This window comes from Apis cerana, linkage group LG15, assembly GCF_029169275.1.
Source record: "Apis cerana isolate GH-2021 linkage group LG15, AcerK_1.0, whole genome shotgun sequence".
Lineage (NCBI taxonomy): Eukaryota > Metazoa > Arthropoda > Insecta > Hymenoptera > Apidae > Apis > Apis cerana.
Genome location: NC_083866.1, coordinates 8,671,061 through 8,691,653, shown reverse-complemented (window position 1 = coordinate 8,691,653; position 20,593 = coordinate 8,671,061). Strand labels below are relative to the sequence as shown.

The following is a 20,593-nucleotide window of genomic DNA, read 5'->3' as shown; positions in this document are numbered from 1 at the left end:
TAAGGATAGATAAAATTTGAAAAATCGGTGAGCGCGTTCCCCTTGCATTTTTCCCCCTTCGAAACGTATAAACGCGTATCCACGGCGATGAAGTTTGTGTACCCGATAAACTTTACCCCAGCTACACAGAGTAATATCAATTTGAATGCGTAAATCAAATTTACAATCTATCCTCCTAGGTGAAACTGTAAAGAAAAAAATGGCGATGTTCGCGTCGGGGCAAATATTTGCGTATTCCCGGGCTACTCCTTCCCTTCTATTCGATTCAATCCTCAAAGAAGATAAAAATATCACTATCTTAAGTGTTTGCCCAAAAGGTGTACCCAAGCCCGATTTGAAAGGGAGCGAAATATTTAATCTCCTCTTTTTCTCTCTCTCTCTCTATTATTCGATAACGTTAACATTTTCTTCCTTTCTTTTTTATATATCTAAAAGCGAAAAGTTAATTTTATATCTTCCAATCTTCTATTTTAAAATCGTCGTGCCACGATTTTTCCAATCGTCAAAAACGAGCGACGTTTTTGCTCGGCATAAATTTGTATTCGGGCGGCGTACTATTCCCGATCGCTCAATCCTTGGTAGCGGATGCGTAGCGATCCACGCAGAGAAGAGTAATTCTCCTGTATCTCTCTGTTCCAGCGAGAAAGCAAATGAACCTCGCACGCGTGCACGCACGATCGGCCTCTGCATGCACAAAGGCAGCCGTGCGAGAGACGGCGTACAGTGAATTTTCCACGACCAGGGCCAGACTTTTAGTTGTTAAACGCCGGGGGAAGGGAGAGGGCCCGGGTGGAATCCTTGGCGGAAACGAACGAAACGGCCGATTTGTCAAATTGATTCGAAGCGGCATGCGCGTGGAATTTTAAGTCCACCTCTCTTGGTCGAATCGGCGCAATACAGGGAGATTGTATGCAAAATTTTCACCACCGTCGATCGAAGTAAAAAAAAAAAAAGAAAAGAAAATATATAAATAAATTCGATGCACGTTCTTGCGACGCGTCGTACGGCTGCATGCACGCGACATAATTTATTCTATATTTCTTATTCCGAGTTAATTCCGCGATTTGTATGGATGGATATCGATCCTTTTCTTATTTTTCACCCGAATTGCTCGCGACATCGTTTATTACCCGCTTCATTAAACGATGTCGATATTTATCGAACTTTTTTCTCCAAGGAAGAAGAGGCTTTAATCACGGTTGTCCAGATTGAACGGCGACATTGAACGGCGGCGTTATTCACGGTTCCACGGGCTAATGAGCACGAGGTTGAACGTGACGCGTGTTATCTTGAAAAAAGGAGAGAGAGAAAAAAAGAAGTTTCAAACAGTACAGGAAACAGGAGCGCGTTTAATCCTGGCAAATAGCGCGGCCGTAAATATGAATTAAGCAAATGACGGGGGGCTTCATTAAAATTGCACCATCGATTGGTTCCGAATGTGGAGCCGATCTCGCGCGGCTAAATCCACTTAAAGCCAACATCGGGGCTGGAAAAGCCGGTATCCATCCGTGCGATATTTCGAAGGCGATCCCGGGATGGGGAGGGAGAGAGAGAGAGAGATGGAAAATGCACAATTCTCGACCGTTACACGCGGATACCATAATCCGAAATTGTTACGCTCCCTGCGGATCGATTCCATTTCCCTTCTTTATCGACGTGTCCGAGGTATCGCGTTCGTTAACCTATGTCTTACGTCCCGCGTCTTGATTCTTTCTAAATTATTTGATTCGCGGTTTCTCTATGCGATCAATTGACGGAACCAGTGGATTTCGCGCTCGTTTCGTTGCAGTTTTTATCGTTATGCGTTTTAATCAACGGGTAATTATATCGGAAGGTAGGAATGTTGAACAGGAATCGAAGAATGGGCGAATGAAAAATGTTTTCGATTGCTTGTTTCAGATGCAGAGGGCGGTGCTACTGCTCTGTTGGCTGCCGCTCCTCAACCACTGCCACGCCGTGAATCCAGGTAACGGGAAGAAACTTTTTTTGCCTAGTTTACTTTACTATTACAACCACAGTTTTTAAACGTTTTTAAACTCTTCCTTCGCGCTTTGCCTTTTCGTTGTTCGCGTCGTAATTATTAATAGCGGTTAATTGCTTTCCAAAGCACTGTTTGATATCGATGGATGAAACGTTTCGATTTTCGTTAAACGCTTTCTTGGTATTTCTCTGAGATACTTTGTGATCGATTTAAAATAGACACCCCGCGTCTGTGCACGGTTCGTATATGCGTATCATACGTGTGCGTATCGATATTCGTATGAACATACATCGATTCAATTAAATTGCAATTTGTTGAAATGTTACTGAATGATATGAAATAATTGTCACAAATTAATTATCAAACACCAATAATAATCAATCGTTAAATTTATTTACACAAGTAAAAGTAACAGTTTAACGTTTGTCCGGAATTAACGTTCGAAAAAACGTTTATAGAAGAAATTTTAGCTCCGTAGCAGGATTCCCGAATACCTTTCTCAAAATTCTTCTCTTCCTTTTATTCGTAAACGTTGTCGTAAATTTGTATCCAACTTCCTAAATGGTTTCACTATCGAATCGTTAAACTTACGAACGACAAAGTGTTTCCTCGGTTTTACGATCGGTCTATACGTTTCGAACTGGTTAGAATACGTGATATCCGAAAAAGGAATCAAAGTTTACGAAATCGCGTCCAGCGATAAATATCGATTCAATGCATCTAGCGTTTTCCATGAAATCGATCGATGCCCACCTTCTTATTATTGTAACGACACACGAGCGAAAGTAAGAGACATATCCGGGCAACATAAAAGGTTAAAACACTCTTTTACCGAGAATCGGTAATAAGGGCATCCGTTTTATTTATCTTGGAGATTTCATAAAAGTTGGGTTAAATTAATTTTCTTTCTTATTATTTTTTTAGGTTAGAGATTTTAAACTGCTCGCTTCGAGGGTCTTCTGTCCACTTATTATACGATTCTGTAATCGGAGCGTTCGGGATATTTAAAAATTCGTATAAAAAAGTAATAATGGTTCAAAGATAAAGCGAATTTGTTTCGAACGTTACGAGATCATTATATGCGTGTATTATACTCATATTTCTAGTTATTAAACGGATAATGATCCCCCGGGAACAATAATAACATAAATTACGTATGCCCGTTTCTGTACGTATTACCGAAAGTAACTCGTACTTTTACGCGTGAATAATTATCCCGAGCAGAACGTAACGACAATAAACATTCTTTGATTTGTGAAAACGAACGAGCATTAATCCGCGATAACGATAAATTTCGCTCGTGTAATAACGATTAATCACGGGAACTCGATCACCTAAATAAAATCTACGCGTTAATTCAAAGCGTTAAAAAGTGTGCCACGGTGTCGAGATATTTATACATATATATATATATTCAACCTAATATTCAACAGATACATTCGACGAACGAGAGAGGCGTGGAACGTGTTCAACGACGAATTTAGAACGTTGATCGAGAATTATCGCGTTCCATCCGTTCGAATTTAGCATCGGGGAGTAGAGAAGTGATTGTGGCTTCAGAAGGAATATAATTGGTCGGAAACGTCACGTCGTCTCCTCCAATCGGATTTTTTCCAGATTATCGATCGATAAAATTTTAGAACTCTTTCGAACAATTTTCACAGCGCGACGATATCCCCTCTCTCTTGTCGACGGGCGAATATTATTTCTCGTGGCGGAAAATGGACGCTCGTTCCGTTTCGCGCGGTCAACGAGAGATTATTCGTGAATCTACATCCGCGCATGTTAATTAACCCCCTTCGTTAATTATAATTGCTTCGCGCAAGTCACGTGGCCGGGATTATTTTTCTAATCCAAATATTATCCAAATACCACTCTCCCCGCGTTTATGGCAATTTAAGATGTTCTCCCTGAAAAAGTCGCAAAAAGTTTCGTTTTCGAAAGGAATACTTTCGCCGGATAGCGCGACAAATTCGAAGAAAGGAAGAAGAAGAAGAGGAAGGAAACATCTGGGAGTTTGGAAAAGAGAGAAAAACTTGCAACTCGGTCCAAGAAGAGACCAAAGTAGCAACTTCCATTAGACGCAGGATGAACACGTTCGGATGAAAAAAAAGTTGAAAATGTCGCGCTGCTACTTGCTCGTAATGCGGGGGAGGGGGAACAACAAGCGTCGTTACACCATGCTTCTCGTTGCGAATTTCACGGGATTTCGTATTTGTATATACCTCTCCTCCTTTCTTCCAATACATTTTTAATTCGATCCAAGCGTACAATAATTCCATATCTGTGTGAATATACGAAAGATTAATCGACTTATTAATAATTTCGATCGAGTGTTGGGGAGAAGGTTCGAAAATTGCTCGTTTCTTTTCCCCTTCCGATTCGTCTCGAGAAAGTTCGGCGATAATTTGTCGCGCCCGCAATATGGCGCGAACATCGGAAGCGGAAGTTTAGATCTAATCAATTCGGTTGTCGCGAATAATTCCGCCGAGAGAAATCTCGACGTAGCCAAAAGTTCAGTTCGTTGCGCCCTCACCTTGCGCCCCAACTTTAATAATAACCGCAAGGAGAAGTTGGAACTTTGGCCGATCCACGCGAGTTCGTCTTCGAGAAACCGAAAAATCGGATGAAAGAAATCGAATCATTTTTTCTCTCGCTGCCGTTTCCCTCGAATCCGACTCGATCGTTTGACGAGTTTCGCCGCAAATTTGTCGCTTTCTTGTCCGTCACTTGTTGTTCTTCAACACTGCATTGCCGCGAGTCTTTGACTCTTGCGCGGCGCGCGATCTATTGGACGCTGTAACAGACGGTGAAAACCAACTGCACGACGCTTCTACCTCCCCGCTGGACAGCGACGACGCGGATCATGGCCTCGGCGCGTCGATTAAACGAACCGTCTCCTCGAACGGGGTGGGTCCAACTTGTTCCGTGAGCAGGGTTTTTCCAAGCGCAAACAACATCTCCGTCCATTTCCCTTGGCACGGTGACGCCAAAAACAGGAGGCGGGCCAAGCCGATGTGGGGTGAGTTACCCTGAGGAGCGGCGAATCTAACAACATGTAACAACAGAGGAAGAAAGGAGAGGTTGATTGTCTAGCGTTTGGAATTTTTCCGTTATACAAGAAGATGATGAGATATCGGAGGGAAAGAATGTTGAGATTACGTGCGTGGGTATATTGGAAGGAGTTGGTGACGAGGAGGATGAATAAAGGATAAATAAACGGGTATCGTTGCACCGAGAAATTAATATTAAGCGGATCGTTTGGAAGGTAAATAATCGTGTACACCGCGTCATTTATAAAGTATGTATCCGCTTTTGACGTGAGTCAGGGGGGAGGGAAGAGAGATTGCTTTATCGATTGGGAAAATTAACGACGAGGAACGTACGGAATTAATAACGGCGAGAGAGTTTGAAAGAAAAATAAAATAATGTTCATTATTTTGCATGAAAGGAAGGAAGGAAGGAAGGAAGGATTTTTCGTATCTTTTTGTATCTCGTCTATTTATTCGAAGCGTTATAACGGGGGATCTCATTGGTTCAATTGAAAGGAAAAGAGGAATTTCGTATTATTGAGAGGCGAACGATCTTCGGCTTAGCATCTCGAACCCGGCGCTCTTAAATAAAGAAAAGGATCAACTACGATCCTCCTCGGTTATCTCTCTGATATTCTCTCCGATGGTGGATAGGCGAGAATTTCCCCGCCGAGGAGAGTCGAGTTATCTCTCGAGTCGAGAGATTCGTTGTCTCGAGAAGAGAAATTTTCTTTCCTTTTTTCTCGGCAAACATTGCAAAACGCGCGCAAAGAGCACGAGCTGCGCGTTGCATTCGAGACTCTGCTACCCTCTGGAAATACCGATTCTTACAATTGTGCGGAACAAGATGTTCAATTATTCGAATCCGAGGTAGATGCAACGCTTCCGCCGAGACCCTTTTTCCATCGAAGCTTGCTTCAATAACGGTTACTGCTTACCAGTTCTCCATCCTCTTACAAACTTCTATTCTCGGGAAATTCGACTTATTTACGAATCCAATACGAATATATTAAGGAATTTCCTCGTTTTTCGGGGCAAATACTTTTCTCGCTTCCACCGTTAGATATTTCCTCGAAACACGGAATAAAGAGAGTCACGCGTTACGAGACAAATATAAATCCTTCGTGATTCAGGAGGAGGCCGGGAATTTCTTCCGTTTCTCGTCCCGATAATAACGGCACGTGCAACGAGAATGTCGATTCCAATAAGGAACTCTCCCTCGACTGGGGAGAGAAAGATAGAGAGAGAGGTACACGAGTCCCCGTTGGGACGAAGTAATAACCGCGAGAGGGATTTCGGGCATGCCAGATTTATCGCGGCGATGCATAGTTGTGACGTGACGGGAACGACAACGAGGACATCTGGCGCCCGCCCTCTCGTGTTTGACGCGTGTCGCGTTGCGTACAAGGATGCGTGGTTGAAAATCCCTTACGAGCCATCACCTTCTGTCGCTCGCGCGCAGCTTTCAGCCGTGAGCAGCTGCGAGGAGGAGAATTGTGGAATAGGTGGAGGGGGAACGAGGAGTGGGGGCGAGGTCGTTAATCGATTTCGATCTCTGGAGAGAAAATAACCTGGAGAGAGGTAACGTTTTCTGATAACTCGTTCCTCCAAACTAAGTTACCGATTGAAAAGTTACCAACGAGTAATTAACTTATTAAAATTCCATTCGAATAACCTCGTTAATCGATCCGACCTTTCTTCCTTACAAGTTATTCGAAATCGGTAAACGTTATCTCGAACTTGGGCTATTAAATTTTGCAAAGCGATCCGTCCTGGTAAAAGTAACCAGAGTTCCGATCGATTTCGTCCAAGATGGTTGGAACGAGTTGATGGTTTAATTGGAATACGAATAAGAAGATAAGGGGAGGGAGAAAGAAACAAACGTTCTTATTCTCTGCCGAGATGTTGCGTGGCTGGAGGCTAGATTCGCACCGAGATCTACTTGCTTCTCTCCGACGTTGCCCGATTCGTTCAAGGAAACGTGGAGCGCGAGTGGATTTCAGTCGGAGTGGTGCAACTAGGTCGCAGGATGATTCTCGGCCCGAAAAATAGTTTTCCATCGAAGTCGGACATTGGGAGGATAAAATCGATAGAACGTTCGCACCACGCTCGAGTAAACTCTCGTATTCCTGATGAACGGCCATTGCGGTGAAACAAGTCGAAATGCGAAAAATCCGTGCATCGAAATGAAAAAAAGAAAGGAGAGAAAGAAAGAATTTCGTAGCTTTCGAGCGTTGGTCGACTCGTAACGAGTATTCGGCGTGGTGCGAATTCAATTCCAGGGATCACCGTCGCGCTCGAGATTGACCGAGTACCGTTCAAAATAAGTTGGTGGAAAAATATAATTGATAACGACTCGGTTTTCTTTCTCTCTTTCTACCCCCTCAATGACGTTCGTCGCGTATTTCTTCGAGCGAAGAAATACACAAGTAGACGAGATGTGAATTTTCGTTGGGGAGAAGAAGAAGAAAAAGGAGAAGGAAAAAAAGGAACGTAAAAAGAAATTCGATCGCGACACGAGGTGATATTATCGTCGTTCGCATCTCGTGCGACACTCGTACCAGATGACCCAGTTTGCACGCGAAGATGCGCAGTATCGAAATATCAGCAGCTAATATCTATCATTTATCTAGATTTTGACGTGTAACGTTGAATACGATCCTGTCTACACGGAGCGTCGCCGAACTTTAATTACTTTAACGGAAGTTAGACACGGAATTAGACTTTAAACTATACTAGCGACGCGAAATTAAATTTAATGCTATGCATGACATCCGTATTATACACGCGTATATGTTTCACGCGTGAATTAATCGTGACGCGATTGTTGGTTAATACGGGTTTTCTTTTTTTTGAGAGAAAGAGAGAGAAAGAGAGAAGAGAAGATATCACGACGAAAGATGTGGGACGCTTGATAAAATTGTTATCTGTCGCGAAGTGGCTTGCAAAAGATGTGGGACGTTCGATCGTATTATCCGATGATATAAACTATTTTGTTAAAGATGTGGGACGTTTGATAAAAAGTACGAGCAATTATATGAAAGAGAGAGAGAGAGAGAGAGAGATTCATATATATTTGTAAGACACTGAGGCGGTAGATACTTTAATCGTGATCTCGAATCGGATACTCTCCGAGTGTAATATACGCGAATATATGCTTACGTGTACGTTTTCCTCGAGCTCTTTCCGGTTGCTGCAGTTTCATAAATAACATATTTGTAGCCATGTCAGAAGGTCAAAGGTCTGAATCTTTGGGGATAAAAAGTGGCGGATGTGTATCGCCGTGTTTCGCTCGAGAGTTAGATGGGAAGGGGGATAAAGGAGGGGAAAAAAAAGAAATGTAATTTATTTTCATCTTTTCGAATCGAGGTTAATTTTCGCGGATAAGATTTTCAAGGGCTTGGAAATTCGCAATTAAATCGAAACGGGCCGAAAACTTTGGGTCAAAAGCAATTTCATCCCGATAAGCGAACCCCTTAAATAATAACACACAACTCCATACCCCGCGCCTTCCACTTCGCTAAGTTGCTGAAAGAAACTTCGGTTTCTTCCTCGTGCTCGTTAATTTCGTGCGAAGTTCTTCGCTTGGCAGTTGTGAGAAGTGAAAAAAGAAGAAGAAGAAGAAGAAGGGGAAGAAAAAAAAGAAAAGAAAAAGAAGAGGAAGAATCCTCTCCCGTAGAGCGATCTGTCGAAAAATCGAACGCGTTTTCAACTTTACCTACCATTCTTTATCGATCGTAACATCTATCCTCGATTACGAGCATCGAATTCGTTGGTGAAAAATATTGCTCGGTCGGTACATACTTACCGATTCGAAACACTATTTCACGCAATCTTCTCGAGATTTATTCGCGAAACGATCATTCGCGAAACTTTCTCCCCGGGAGAGAGTGGAGGATGGGAAAATGGAAAGGCACTCGTGAGATTTGGTCGGGTTCGATGGGCAAAGCGAGAGAATTGCCATCGTGGCCTTCGAGAGAATCGAGGTTTGCCCACGCTCGTCGAGTATACGCGAGTTTCGAAACGCAGTGGCTCGTCATTAACGAAAGAGGTCGGTCGAGATGCGAGCCGAATAGCGCGATCGGTGGTGGGGGGAGTCTCTCCAACTCGTGCCTCGTTTCGTTGCCCGTTCGATGAAATTAGCCACTTGCATTGCGGTCAAGTTCGTCAATACCGTGCCCTTTGCACGTCTGTCACGGTAGAATTGGACGATAGCGCATCATTGGTCAAGGGTGGAATCGCTTCGGGCTGATTCGACGCGTTTACTTGGGCATCGCGTGCCGATATATATATATGTATATATCGACGGAGCATACGGTGGAGACGTATCGGAGTAAAATGACGAACGGTCGTTTCCCTCGAGCAGCTTAATGGCCGCAGTTCTCGACGCGGGCTTCCACGAGAGAGATAACTTTTTGCTCGAACAAGTGGAGAGAATCTGGCGCCGTTTCTTCCGAAAAAGGGGCAAGAAATTTCTGTCTTTGCTCGGTCGCGTTGTTTCGAGACGAGATCGATGTCTCTTTCGATATAGCATCCCTAGTTATCGAAATCGAGAACCATTTGAACTGCGCGTACACATTTCTAGAAAATTACGTTCGAATATTGCCTCCTCTGTCCCATCGTTGATCTATACTACTGCACGGCGTCGCGATGGTCGCGACAGTAAACGAGTTTTTTAAGAAGGGAAAAATCAGAGACCTTGTTGAGCGATTTGAAGGCGCGGGGGGATAAATTAAAATCGGGGAAATTAAAATTAAATGGAATGATTGAAAAATTTTTTCGCTCCAAGTTTTTGATAAAACTTTTGCAAATATCGCAAATATTTAAACGTAATTCGTTTAAATATTGCGCGTATGCGATACGATGCCTATCGAGCCATTCATCGTGATGTTTAATCGATACGAAACGAATTTTCGTTTGGTGTTCGCGGGCGAAAAATTTCGTGCAATTTTCCAACGTGGATAATTCCTATTGTCGCCGGAAACAGAATGCCTCATCCGTTCTGTTACCGAACAGTTGGTGGAACATTAATTGCAAATAGTTATACGCGAAACGAGATAAAAGGAGACGCATTTCGAGGACGTTTTTTAAAATAATATATTTCCGTTTATTCTCTCGACGAAGGCTTCGTCGTTTAATTACGGATCGTCGAAACACTCGCTAAGGAGCATTCTTTCACCTCTTTTCTTTTCTTTTTTTTTTTTTTTTTTTGCCTCACAATACACGGAAATGGCTTGTCTCGCGATGGAGATCGACTCGAAACAAGATCATAGTCGAACAATGTCGATTCGTTAAATTTCTATTTCTATTATTTCGCTGCGTATAAAACGTAAAAATAAGTACATTATTGTGCATTCGCGTTGTTCCGACCCGTGCTTTGTCCGATCAAAATTATGACTTCTCGCGTGGATACCTGTTGCTTCGAAAATTATCCCGTGTTAAAAGTATTCAAAGTAATCGGGCGAAGCCCAAGTTAAAATACCCCTTCCCCTAAAAATTCAACCGTTTCCTCCCCCCCTCTCATATTTTCACAAACATTGCACAAATCAACCATTCGCCGAATATATATATTTTCGTATCGCCACGCAACATTTCGTCTCGTTTCAATGCTAAAAATATATCGGCAGCTATGAGTTTAATCGCGGTTATATCGTTACACTAATAACACGCGAGGAGGAGAAGGGAGGAAGGAAGGAAGGAAGGAAGGAAGGAAGTGAAAATGTAGCGTTTCGAGGCTTTTCGATGGAAATCCTAATCCGTGATGGTAGTGGCTCGGATTCGGGCGAGTGGATGGCCGAAGAGCGGGATATAACGGAGCGGTCGATCCATCATATTGGTCAATCTATCGCGGAATGGTCCCGGTGAGGTCGTTTTATCGTACGACCCATCCAATCCATCCGAATCTCTCCGTGAAAGGGGGCTGGGCGACTACCAGCCGGGACGTGGCGAAGTAGCGATCGCCGCGCTCTCTGTCACCGCTACCACCACCACCATCGCCACTAACACACGGCCACGTGTTTCTATTTATTCGTGCGCGAGATGCAAGTTCGTATAATTGATACATGGCTCGACGGTGGCGCCAGCTGACCAAGCGACTGCTCTCCTCGATGCGGGCAAAGTGCGACTGAAAAATATTGTTAGGCCAGCGATAATACGGCGGTGTATCAACTGTCGCGCGGCCGATGTATGCTTCAAGAACGCTCGCAACGCCCTCTCTCCCGATATTACTATCGACTACCTGTTCACGCACGTTTGCTCTCGCCAAATGAATATCTGCGCGTATAAATGTGGATCCGTGTAATTGTCTGCATTCGCTTTTTCAAATTATTCCGCTGTTTTAGAATAGATTGCCAAACGCATTTCGCGTTGGAAAGAGACAAACGAAAGAATAATACCCGAGTTTATCGGCTTAAAAAAGAAAGAGAGAGAGAGAAAAGCGTTTGGGGAAACGTCTTGATAACGGCGAGAAACGGCCTCGATCGTTCCATTTCGTTTGCATTTAAATCGGAATCAAAATATTGCCCGGCCGAAAAATCATTTTTGCCGGCCGGCGGACAATGCTCGGACGGGGAAATGCAATCAAATCGACGTTCGACGTTAACGAGAAAAAAACGTCCCTTTCAAAGCGCCCGCGCTATGTGGGCACAACGTATAACTCGTATAACCTCTCCTCTGTTTTGTTTCAATCGGAAAGATTCTCGTCGTCTGGATGGATTATGAGGAATCGTCTCGTGACTATTTTCGAATTGTGAAATCCATTCGAAAACGGAGTATGGAGAGGAAACGGTATCTCGAATGACAGGATTTTCGTCACGCTGCGAATTGTATCCAGAAGCGTGGTGCTCGAGGAGACATCGAGTACGTTCGATGGGGAGAATTACTGGATATAGATTTTCACGTAAACCGTCGGGTATCGGGCGGATAATAGCCGAATCGTACACTTGGCCCATTATGATCCGGCCGGTAGCAGACTAAAGCCGAGTATTTACGTAATGCGGCGGTGTCGCGGTAATGCATGCATTGCACGTCCGTCGACACAGGGTTACAGAGCGTGTTAATTACTGCGTGCTCGTTACGCGTCATAAATTAATATTTCAATTACGATTTCGCTAATCCCCTATCCTCCGCATATTTCGACTCGTGCTCTACTCGTCCGAAAATAACCTTTTCATCCCTCTCCAAGCGATATCCCAAGAATTGCACTCGAGGAAATTGCTTAAATTGAACAAGGAAGAAATTGTTTAAATTGTACAATTCGTCAAACAAAGTGGAACGGAATCTGTTCGATCATATAAATTTTCCACTGGAAATTTCTTCTCGGAGTGTATGATAGATAGAGGCGTACAGTAATGGAAGATGATAATTTTACGAAACGAGGGATCGAGGGGAGCAGCGAAGTTGGATAGTCTCCGAAGAAATGCGGTGTTAGTTGAAGTAACCTTGGGAAGCAAAATCGGGGGTAAGTTTGGAGAGAATGGAGTCACGTTCGGACAAACCTGATGCGGGCAAAATCAGGATAGATTGAAACTTGGTAAATGAGGCTGAGGCAAGATCGGGAATATTCGCCCGGGGAGGATATCCGCGCGAGAACTCGACGCGCGATCGGCGCGGTAACCTTGCTCGATGCTTAATTCGAGAATCCGTTGAAAGGTTGGAAAATTCGCCGAGAGAAAGCTTGTAAAATCGAGCGATCGAGCTCGATGGAATATTCGCTATTCGAGCGGAGAACCAATTTTACCTGACGTTGTTAACTTTTTATTTCATTGCACTTCAACCTAGTCTAACTTTTATTGAATTATCTAGCTTTAAGTAAGAATTGTTGTAGAAATATTGAATAATGAATTAGAGAAGCGTTACATGTCGAGGAATATTAATATTTAGAATAAATGCGTCAATGATAAGATGTAATTAAATTGCAAAATTGGAAATATTGAATGATAAATTAAAAAAGCGTTACATTTCGAATAGGATATTAATATTGATATTCGCTATTCGATCTGAGGATTAATTTTACGTGACATTAAACTTTTTATTTCATTACACTTCAACCGAGTGTAACTTTTATTATCGAGTCTTAAATATGAATTGTTGTGGAAATATGGAATGATGAATTAGAGAAGCGTTACATGTCCAAGGATGTTAATATTAATATTGGCTATTCGATCGGAGAACTAACTTTACCTGACGTTGTTAACTTTTTATTTCATTACACTTCAATCGAGTGTAACTTTTATTGAATTATGGAATTTTAAGTAAGAATTGTTGCGGAAATATGGAATGATGAATTAGAGAAACGTTACATATAGAAGAATATTAATATTAACATTCGCTATTCGATCAAAGGACCAACTTTACGTTATTAATTTTTATTTCATTACACTTCGACCGAATATCTTTCATTATCGAGTCTTAAATAAGAATTGTTGTGGAAATATGGAATGATGAATTAGAGAAACGAATTACATATAGAAGAATATTAATATTAACATTCGCTATTCGATCAAAGGACCAATTTTACGTTATTAATTTTTATTTCATTACACTTTAACCGAATATCTTTCATTATCGAGTCTTAAATAAGAATTGTGGAAATATGGAATGATGAATTAGAGAAACGTTACATATAGAAGAATATTAATATTAACATTCGCTATTCGATCAAAGGACCAACTTTACGTTATTAATTTTTATTTCATTACACTTTAACCGAATATCTTTCATTATCGAGTCTTAAATAAGAATTGTTGTGGAAATATGGAATGACGAATTAGAGAAGCGTTACATGTACAAGGATATTAATATTCGCCGTGTTTAGGATAGGATGCGCGAATGATGGTGTAATTAAATTGGAAAATTTATATTACCCAAATGATGCTCGACTCGATTGGAAATGCAGGAACTAAGGGTGGTTAAGAGAATGTCGAATAGAATTTCTACCGAACTTGCGAATTCTAGGGAGTTAACTGTTGATTGGGGAAGAGGGGAACTCGATCTCGCTAGATAGTAACTAACTCTTAAACGAATACAACGCTACGAGCGACACTAAAATCCGCCTCGATCGATCCCTCGTCGCTTCTGTCCGTGGAGGATTGAAATGGAACCACGTTGAGATTTTTGCGTAAAAAAAATATATGTGTATATATCTGTAACAATTTTTATTCGTAACTATCCCTTGTTTCCTTGCTTTTCAAGTTAGATAAAAACTTTGGGAAAAAATCCATCGATCTAAGAAACGGAAATCGTGATAATATCTCGTCCCGGTAACAGGATCGAGAAACGAGAGAAGTTTTCAAATAACGCTCGAGCGTGGCAAATTGCAAGAGCGGAGATTGAAACAACGAAATGTGTTGCAGAAATGTGTTCAGCAGGCCTCAAGGTGAGAATTAGTCGGTAAATTGAACCGAAGGCGAGAGAGATTTGGTTTGTCCACGGAAACTAGTAAGATTGGATTACAGTTTAAGACTCGTAACGCAATTTTACTTCCCACGTGTGCACCTGGCGCGAGAAAAGTTTTACGATTAATTGTAAAAACCGGAAGAAAGGTATGCATCTGAGAACTTTTCGTCCAACGAAAAGAAGAGAAAAACAATCGTGTCGATTTCGAAGAAAATGAAATATTTATAATCGAAACGAGGAGAAAGAAATTCGATGCGATGAATTGGTCGATGATCAATCCGTGAGGTTTTCCACGATTTCGTCAATTTATAGAAATTGTGACTTATACGTATATATATATAGTTCGTGGTATATCCATTGTCGTTGGCGGGACGTCAGAACGTACTATTTCTTCCGATATTACGTGAAAAGTTTTCCGCTCGAGCATGCCACATGTACAAAATGCAGGAAATATCTGGATGGTCCATAGAGGACGATGTCCATCCGTACAGTCAATATCTGTCTTTAACCTTAGAATGGTTGGCTGGTTGCTGGGGAACGTGTACTATTGAACTGCATCTCCGGAGTTTGGTCGTCGTAAAAGTATTCTGTCAATATTAAACGCGAACAATTTTGATATAGTTGCTTGAACATACCTTTGTACGTAGATTAAACTCTTTGTGGAGAATGGATATTTCATTTGCTGTCTATCGATGAATTTCTTTTTCTCGTTTTTTTTTTTTTTTTTAATATCTTATATTAGATCGCGTCACGTGAAATTGCCGGTTTTTGTTGGCCGAAAGAGATATCTTTTCGAAACTATAATCTTTATTCGATCAAAATGCGAGCTTTAATACATAACCTCTCCACCGAACAGTCTTCTCATCGATAGAATCTTCTTCGAAAGCTAATATTTCGATACTCGTGCAGGAATAATATTCCGAACTCGTTCACTTTAAAAAAAAAAAAACAGTTAAACTAATAAAAGAATTTATTTCGCAAACAAGATATAAGAGGACAACGTGAAAATATGTCGAGCAAAATATATAGATTGAATAGAGTTTACGAGTCTTTTACACTTGATCGTCATTTTATATTCTAAAAACTTGGTGTACAACATCGTTTACATCGTTGCCGGATCGAAAAATTACTTTCGCAGGAATAATACACTAAATTCGTTCACTTTAAAGAAAAAGAGAAAAAAAAGAATATATAAGAGGACGACGTGAAAATATTCCGAGCAAGATATATATATATATATATATAGGTTATAAGTAGAGTTTACGAGTCGCGGTTGATTGTCATTTCGTACTCTAAAATTGGCAACCTCGTAAAGCCTACAACCTAATACGTCGTTTACACCGTTGCCGGATCAAAAAATTATTTTCGCACGCGACAAGTATATTCGCGTCATCGATCCTATTTATAAACTTTGTTGCCCATATCGCGTGCACATTGTACATTCGAGAGCGTTCTCCTCTCAGTTTCTCCCGTCGTTTACATTCGACGAAACAGTGGCAAAGTGACGCATTCGAAAATAAACGATGGAAACGATAAACGTGGTTTTTCGAATCGCGCTCGATCTTCGTGAAATCTTTGTTTTTTTTTCTTTGTTTGTTTGTTTGTTTTTCTTTTTTTCTTTCCTGCTTTATTTATACACATACTCCGCATTTTGCAATTCGAATAACCTTAATATTTGCATCGCGGGGGGAGTTGTAAAAAAGAAAAAGAACCGGCCGGAAAAAAATGGTGAAATACGAGGGGCCGTAACCGAGTATGTAACTTTCGCTGAATCGCGACGGTAGTTTTCAACCGATCGTGCGAAACGGAAGCATCGCGGCTACAGTGTAATTTCGGATTCATGAATAAATATCTTTCCAATGGCGCTGTTCTGTATGTTTGCGGTTAGAGGGGGCGAGGAAGGGGTATGCGAGAGAGGGAGAAAAAAAAACGGGGCGCGCACCCGCTTTCGAAAATAACGAAGAAAAATACATTCCGCCAGTTGAGCGTCAAATCCCCGCCAATGGAAGATAAAACAATAGCATCGAGCGATATAAATTTTTGCTAATCTGTTCGCGAATAGTTTGGCCACCTGCTCCTAGATTGATGCTCCCTGCACGCCACAGAAATCTATCAAACGAACGCCCCGTTCTGACGTGGAAATGAAACTCGATCGTCGTCATCCACCTCGCCAAATTCCTCTCTTTATTTCTTTTTTTTTTTCCTCCTCCTCGCTCGAACAGTTCACAGAGACGGGAAAAATACAATCAAGGAGGATCGTAATTTAAAGGAGAAGAAAGTTTTCCTTTCCTTTTTTTCTTTTTTACCTTTATCATATTCTCTCTCTCTCTCTCTCTTTTTACAATCTTTTAAAAACTTTTATCGCGGCACACGCTCGCCGAACTAGACGCGCGATTGCGGGCACTTTTTGCGGAAAGAATCGAACTCGTCCGGGGGCCAATATCGATAAATTTCGCGGGTGAATTTTTATGCACAGTTTTCGGACTCTTTATCGGATCCTCTGGGATCCCATTGTTCGTTCCCTTTTCCTCCTCCGCGATTTACGACCGCGTTACGAAATAGTCGAAATATCCGATCGAATATTAAAACGCACGTTTACACCGTGGTGGGGACGAATTTATCGAGCGAACTAATCGAAATTCCGAAAGCAACTCTCTTGCTTCTTTACTCGTTCTTTACTACGCGACTCGAGGCGGACAAATGAGCGGCGGTAAAACAAACGGAACGGTGATTCGCGATCGTGCTAAATAGGAAGTTGATTAAAGATAAATTGTCCCCCGGAGGGACTATCCCCGCTTCGAGAAAAAGGAAAACGTCGTTGCGCTGGAAAGGGAAAGGATACGTTGAATTTTCCATGCAATTCCATCGAGTGAGAAGCGTGAAGAGGCGGGATAATCGGGTTGAGCAGACGTCGAGGGGGGGGAGTGGAGGAGGAAGGTGGCGATCTCTGGCGAAAAAACGTGTGGCGACGAGGTGCAACGGGACAGGGGAGGGTATTATTCTCAATTTATCCCTCGCCCACTCAGCCTCGTCTATTTCGTGGCATCGGTTCTCAAAGGAATACTCGCGGCGGCTGCTCCCGATCGATATCTCGGGGAACGTGCCTCGGCTTTTTGCCTGGCCCCAGCCTTCCTCGCGATACGTCACGATTCCTCTTATAACAATCCTCTCTCTCTCTTTCTCTCGAAACTTCCGATAGATTTTCCCTTAGCGGTCCACTATGATCCCGTTTATTAAAACCCGATTTTAACGACGATCGAGCGATACACGCGCGTGTATACACCAATATTATGACGTCGACGCGCCAAAATACGGTGGGGAAATAATTTACGAACAATTATGCGATAATTTTTTTATTCGATACAACATCTATATCTATGTATATATATATATATATATATGTACAGATTTTGCTAATTACCAAGCCAACCCAATTAACATTTTGCACTCGGATCGTATCCGATATGCACGGCCATATTGATTAACAAAAATATACCCTCCATGCGAATAATCATCTCGTATCTGCGATATACGAGCGGCAAATAATAATTATTTCCATACGTCTCTCTACTTCGTTTGTCGGCAGATGAACGTGCTCGCCGTTAATCGATCAATTATAGAGTCAATAACAATGTAAGTAGTATTTAACAACGAATTAATTCCCCCTTCCCCCTCCCCGGCAAATAATAGAGAGAGCCCGAGTCAACAGCGAAACTGCATCCACCGTAATTGCATGATACGGATCAGGTGCTTCGGCTCCTGCGTGGGTGGAACGCGAGCATTGGTGAATTTTCGGGGGCTCGATTTCATCCCATCCCACGCCTATATATCTATACATCGCGAGTAATATCGCGGATGCGATCGCGTTCCGTCCACCAGCGCAGTATATTTCCACGTTTGCGTGTCGCCCGATTTCAAGATTGGACCTCCTCGCCTCCCCACATTTTTTTTTCGATCGTCGAATCTTCAATTATTCGATTACCTTCCTATCTTTCTTTTCCGAGAAAAAGAGAAAGAAAGCTTCTAAACGCTTACGTTATACGGATTTGTGGGGACGGTGTGTACAATCTTTAATATTCCTCCGCAGGAAGGAGTTATCGCCAGTTTAAACGCGTCTCGTCCAGGTAGTACACGACGCGAGACAAAGGAATCGGACGAATTCTCTTCCCTTTCATCCCTCGGAAGCCTCTTTTAACGGAAGCCTCTTTCTGTGGGGTAATCGCGTGATCTAGGAAGAAGAGGGGAGTCTGCATCTCGAGATATAGATAAGCCGACTCCGTCGCGCCAACTTTCCCCCCCTCCTTTTCTCTCCATACGTATACTTGTACGGCGAGAGGATCACGGTGTGTTTCCATCGTGATTTCGCGAGCTCGGTGGGATAACTCGACGGCTTGCGGCGCGCGACAATCGTGAAAAGTCAACATCCAGCCAACGCTAAGTGATTTCTAGTGTTTCCACCGCGTTATCCAGCATGGTGGTGGTTTCGAGGGCGGCTGTTGCCGAGTCGAGATCTTTGCCCGTCGAATCGTCTTGCGAGGCTTCTCGCCATGTAACGCTCATGGGATCTGGACAGGGCATGGAGAGCCACCGTGCTCGGGTGGCAGCAGAGGTTGTGCTCGCTTTTTTACTTGAATTATTTTCTCTTTTTATCGTGCTCAAGATTTTGACAATTTTGAAATCTTCTAATTTTTGTATTCCTTTCGTTGCAATTTTGTAAACTGTATTAAAGCATTCACGATTGAAATGCTTAGAACAAGTTGAATATCGATATTTCTATTATCAGCGCGACTCGGATTACACATAAAATATCGTAGAAGTACTGGAGTACTCGATGCAGCCTGAACTGGAGTGAAGAAGGAGTGAAAAAGCTAGGATTAAGACTGGCTTCGTTTTTTTTTTTTTTAGACGAATTCGTCGGCGATCAATTTGCTCGAGAGAGAAGAAGCGGCCCAGTTTTCGTCCAATTTCAAGTCGTTGCCGTTATAAATAAACCCTCGCGAGGAGGATTCTTGAGTGAGCGCGGGTGAACGTGACCGAACAATGATCTCCCCTGGAGATTTCACTAGAAAAAATGAGCAATCAAGGCTCTGCTCCCCCCTCTCTCTTCCTCTTTGTTGCTAAGATAACGAAAAAGCAGTTTAAAATTTTTAAGGAGAAAATTCCAAAGTTTTAAAAGAAGAGTTTCGAGGGAGGGATTCGGTAGACAGAGGTAGAAACGAACGAAAAAGCGTGGGCGGAAGTCGATAAATCCAGCCACGGTTGCGTTCGTATAATACAATCGGATCGGGTCCGTATTCGACGCGTCGAGGTGGATCGCGAGCTGGAGCGGCGTTTTCAGGGACGAAGGAAAGGAGAATGGAGGAAACGGAGAGGATAAAGAGGAGGAACGGCGTAGAGAAGATGGGAGATAAAGGAGAACGGATACGAGCGCGATTCGTATTAACTCTAGGATGCTTTAGGGAGAGTTAAAAAAAGGAGAATTAAAAACTCCCCCTCCTTCCGTCAATCATATTCCGCGCACCTTTATCTCTCTCTCACTCGATAGAAAAAGGGGTAGTTTTCAGGTAATTTAGCGAAGCTCCCCACTTGGAAGCCACGGAGGCGCGATTAATTCTCGCGTGACGAACAGAGGGAATCCTCCTCGGCTTCTCTCGAACGACGGATCGCATTCTTATAAATCGTCTCGTCCGGATTAGTCGCCGTCGTGCGAACGCGCCCCGTGAATGGATCACGTTTCACGGATATAATCAACGGGACTGCGCTCCCCTCCCCTCGCGCGATCGCTCGGCGCGAACTAATCGGGAGGAGGGGAGGGGCGGAGGGAAAGGTCGGTGATATTGTTGCGGATAAATTATTGCCGCGCCGTATCGACGAGCAGCTCGTAAATGACCCACATTTCGTACGTCGATCGACGTTCCGTACGACCGACCTTCCATCGCGATATATATCTACGGTTTTATAACCTTGATAGGGTTTCTCTGCTTTATCCGATAAATATCTCGTGCGATAAAAATCGATACAAAATAGGGGGAGGGGGAGGAAATATCGTTGAGTGGTTAATGTAGAGAAGAGAGAGAGATGGGAGACGAGTGGTCGAGGATTGTTGGCTTTTTGAACGTTTCAAGGAAGGGAGAGGGGGCAGTTATTACGTCCGATTCCACGAAATGGACGGTTCGATTTATTG

General features: G+C 42.7%; 1 protein-coding gene across 9 annotated transcripts in view; it reads left to right on the top strand.

Moving 5' to 3' along the window:
• The window catches only part of LOC107997420 (suppressor of lurcher protein 1), a 317,598-nt gene that overhangs the window by 40,001 nt on the left and 257,004 nt on the right, over positions 1–20,593 (top strand). For 7 of the 9 annotated variants that reach the window (XM_017056003.3, XM_062086067.1, XM_062086066.1 and 4 more), the window contains one exon: positions 1,900–1,966. In XM_017056003.3, the coding sequence (XP_016911492.2) occupies positions 1,900–1,966 (67 nt within the window). Of the gene's footprint in view, positions 1–639; positions 1,835–1,899; positions 1,967–20,593 lie in introns of all 9 variants that reach the window. The other 2 variants (XM_062086068.1, XM_062086065.1) reach the window with 2 other exon arrangements.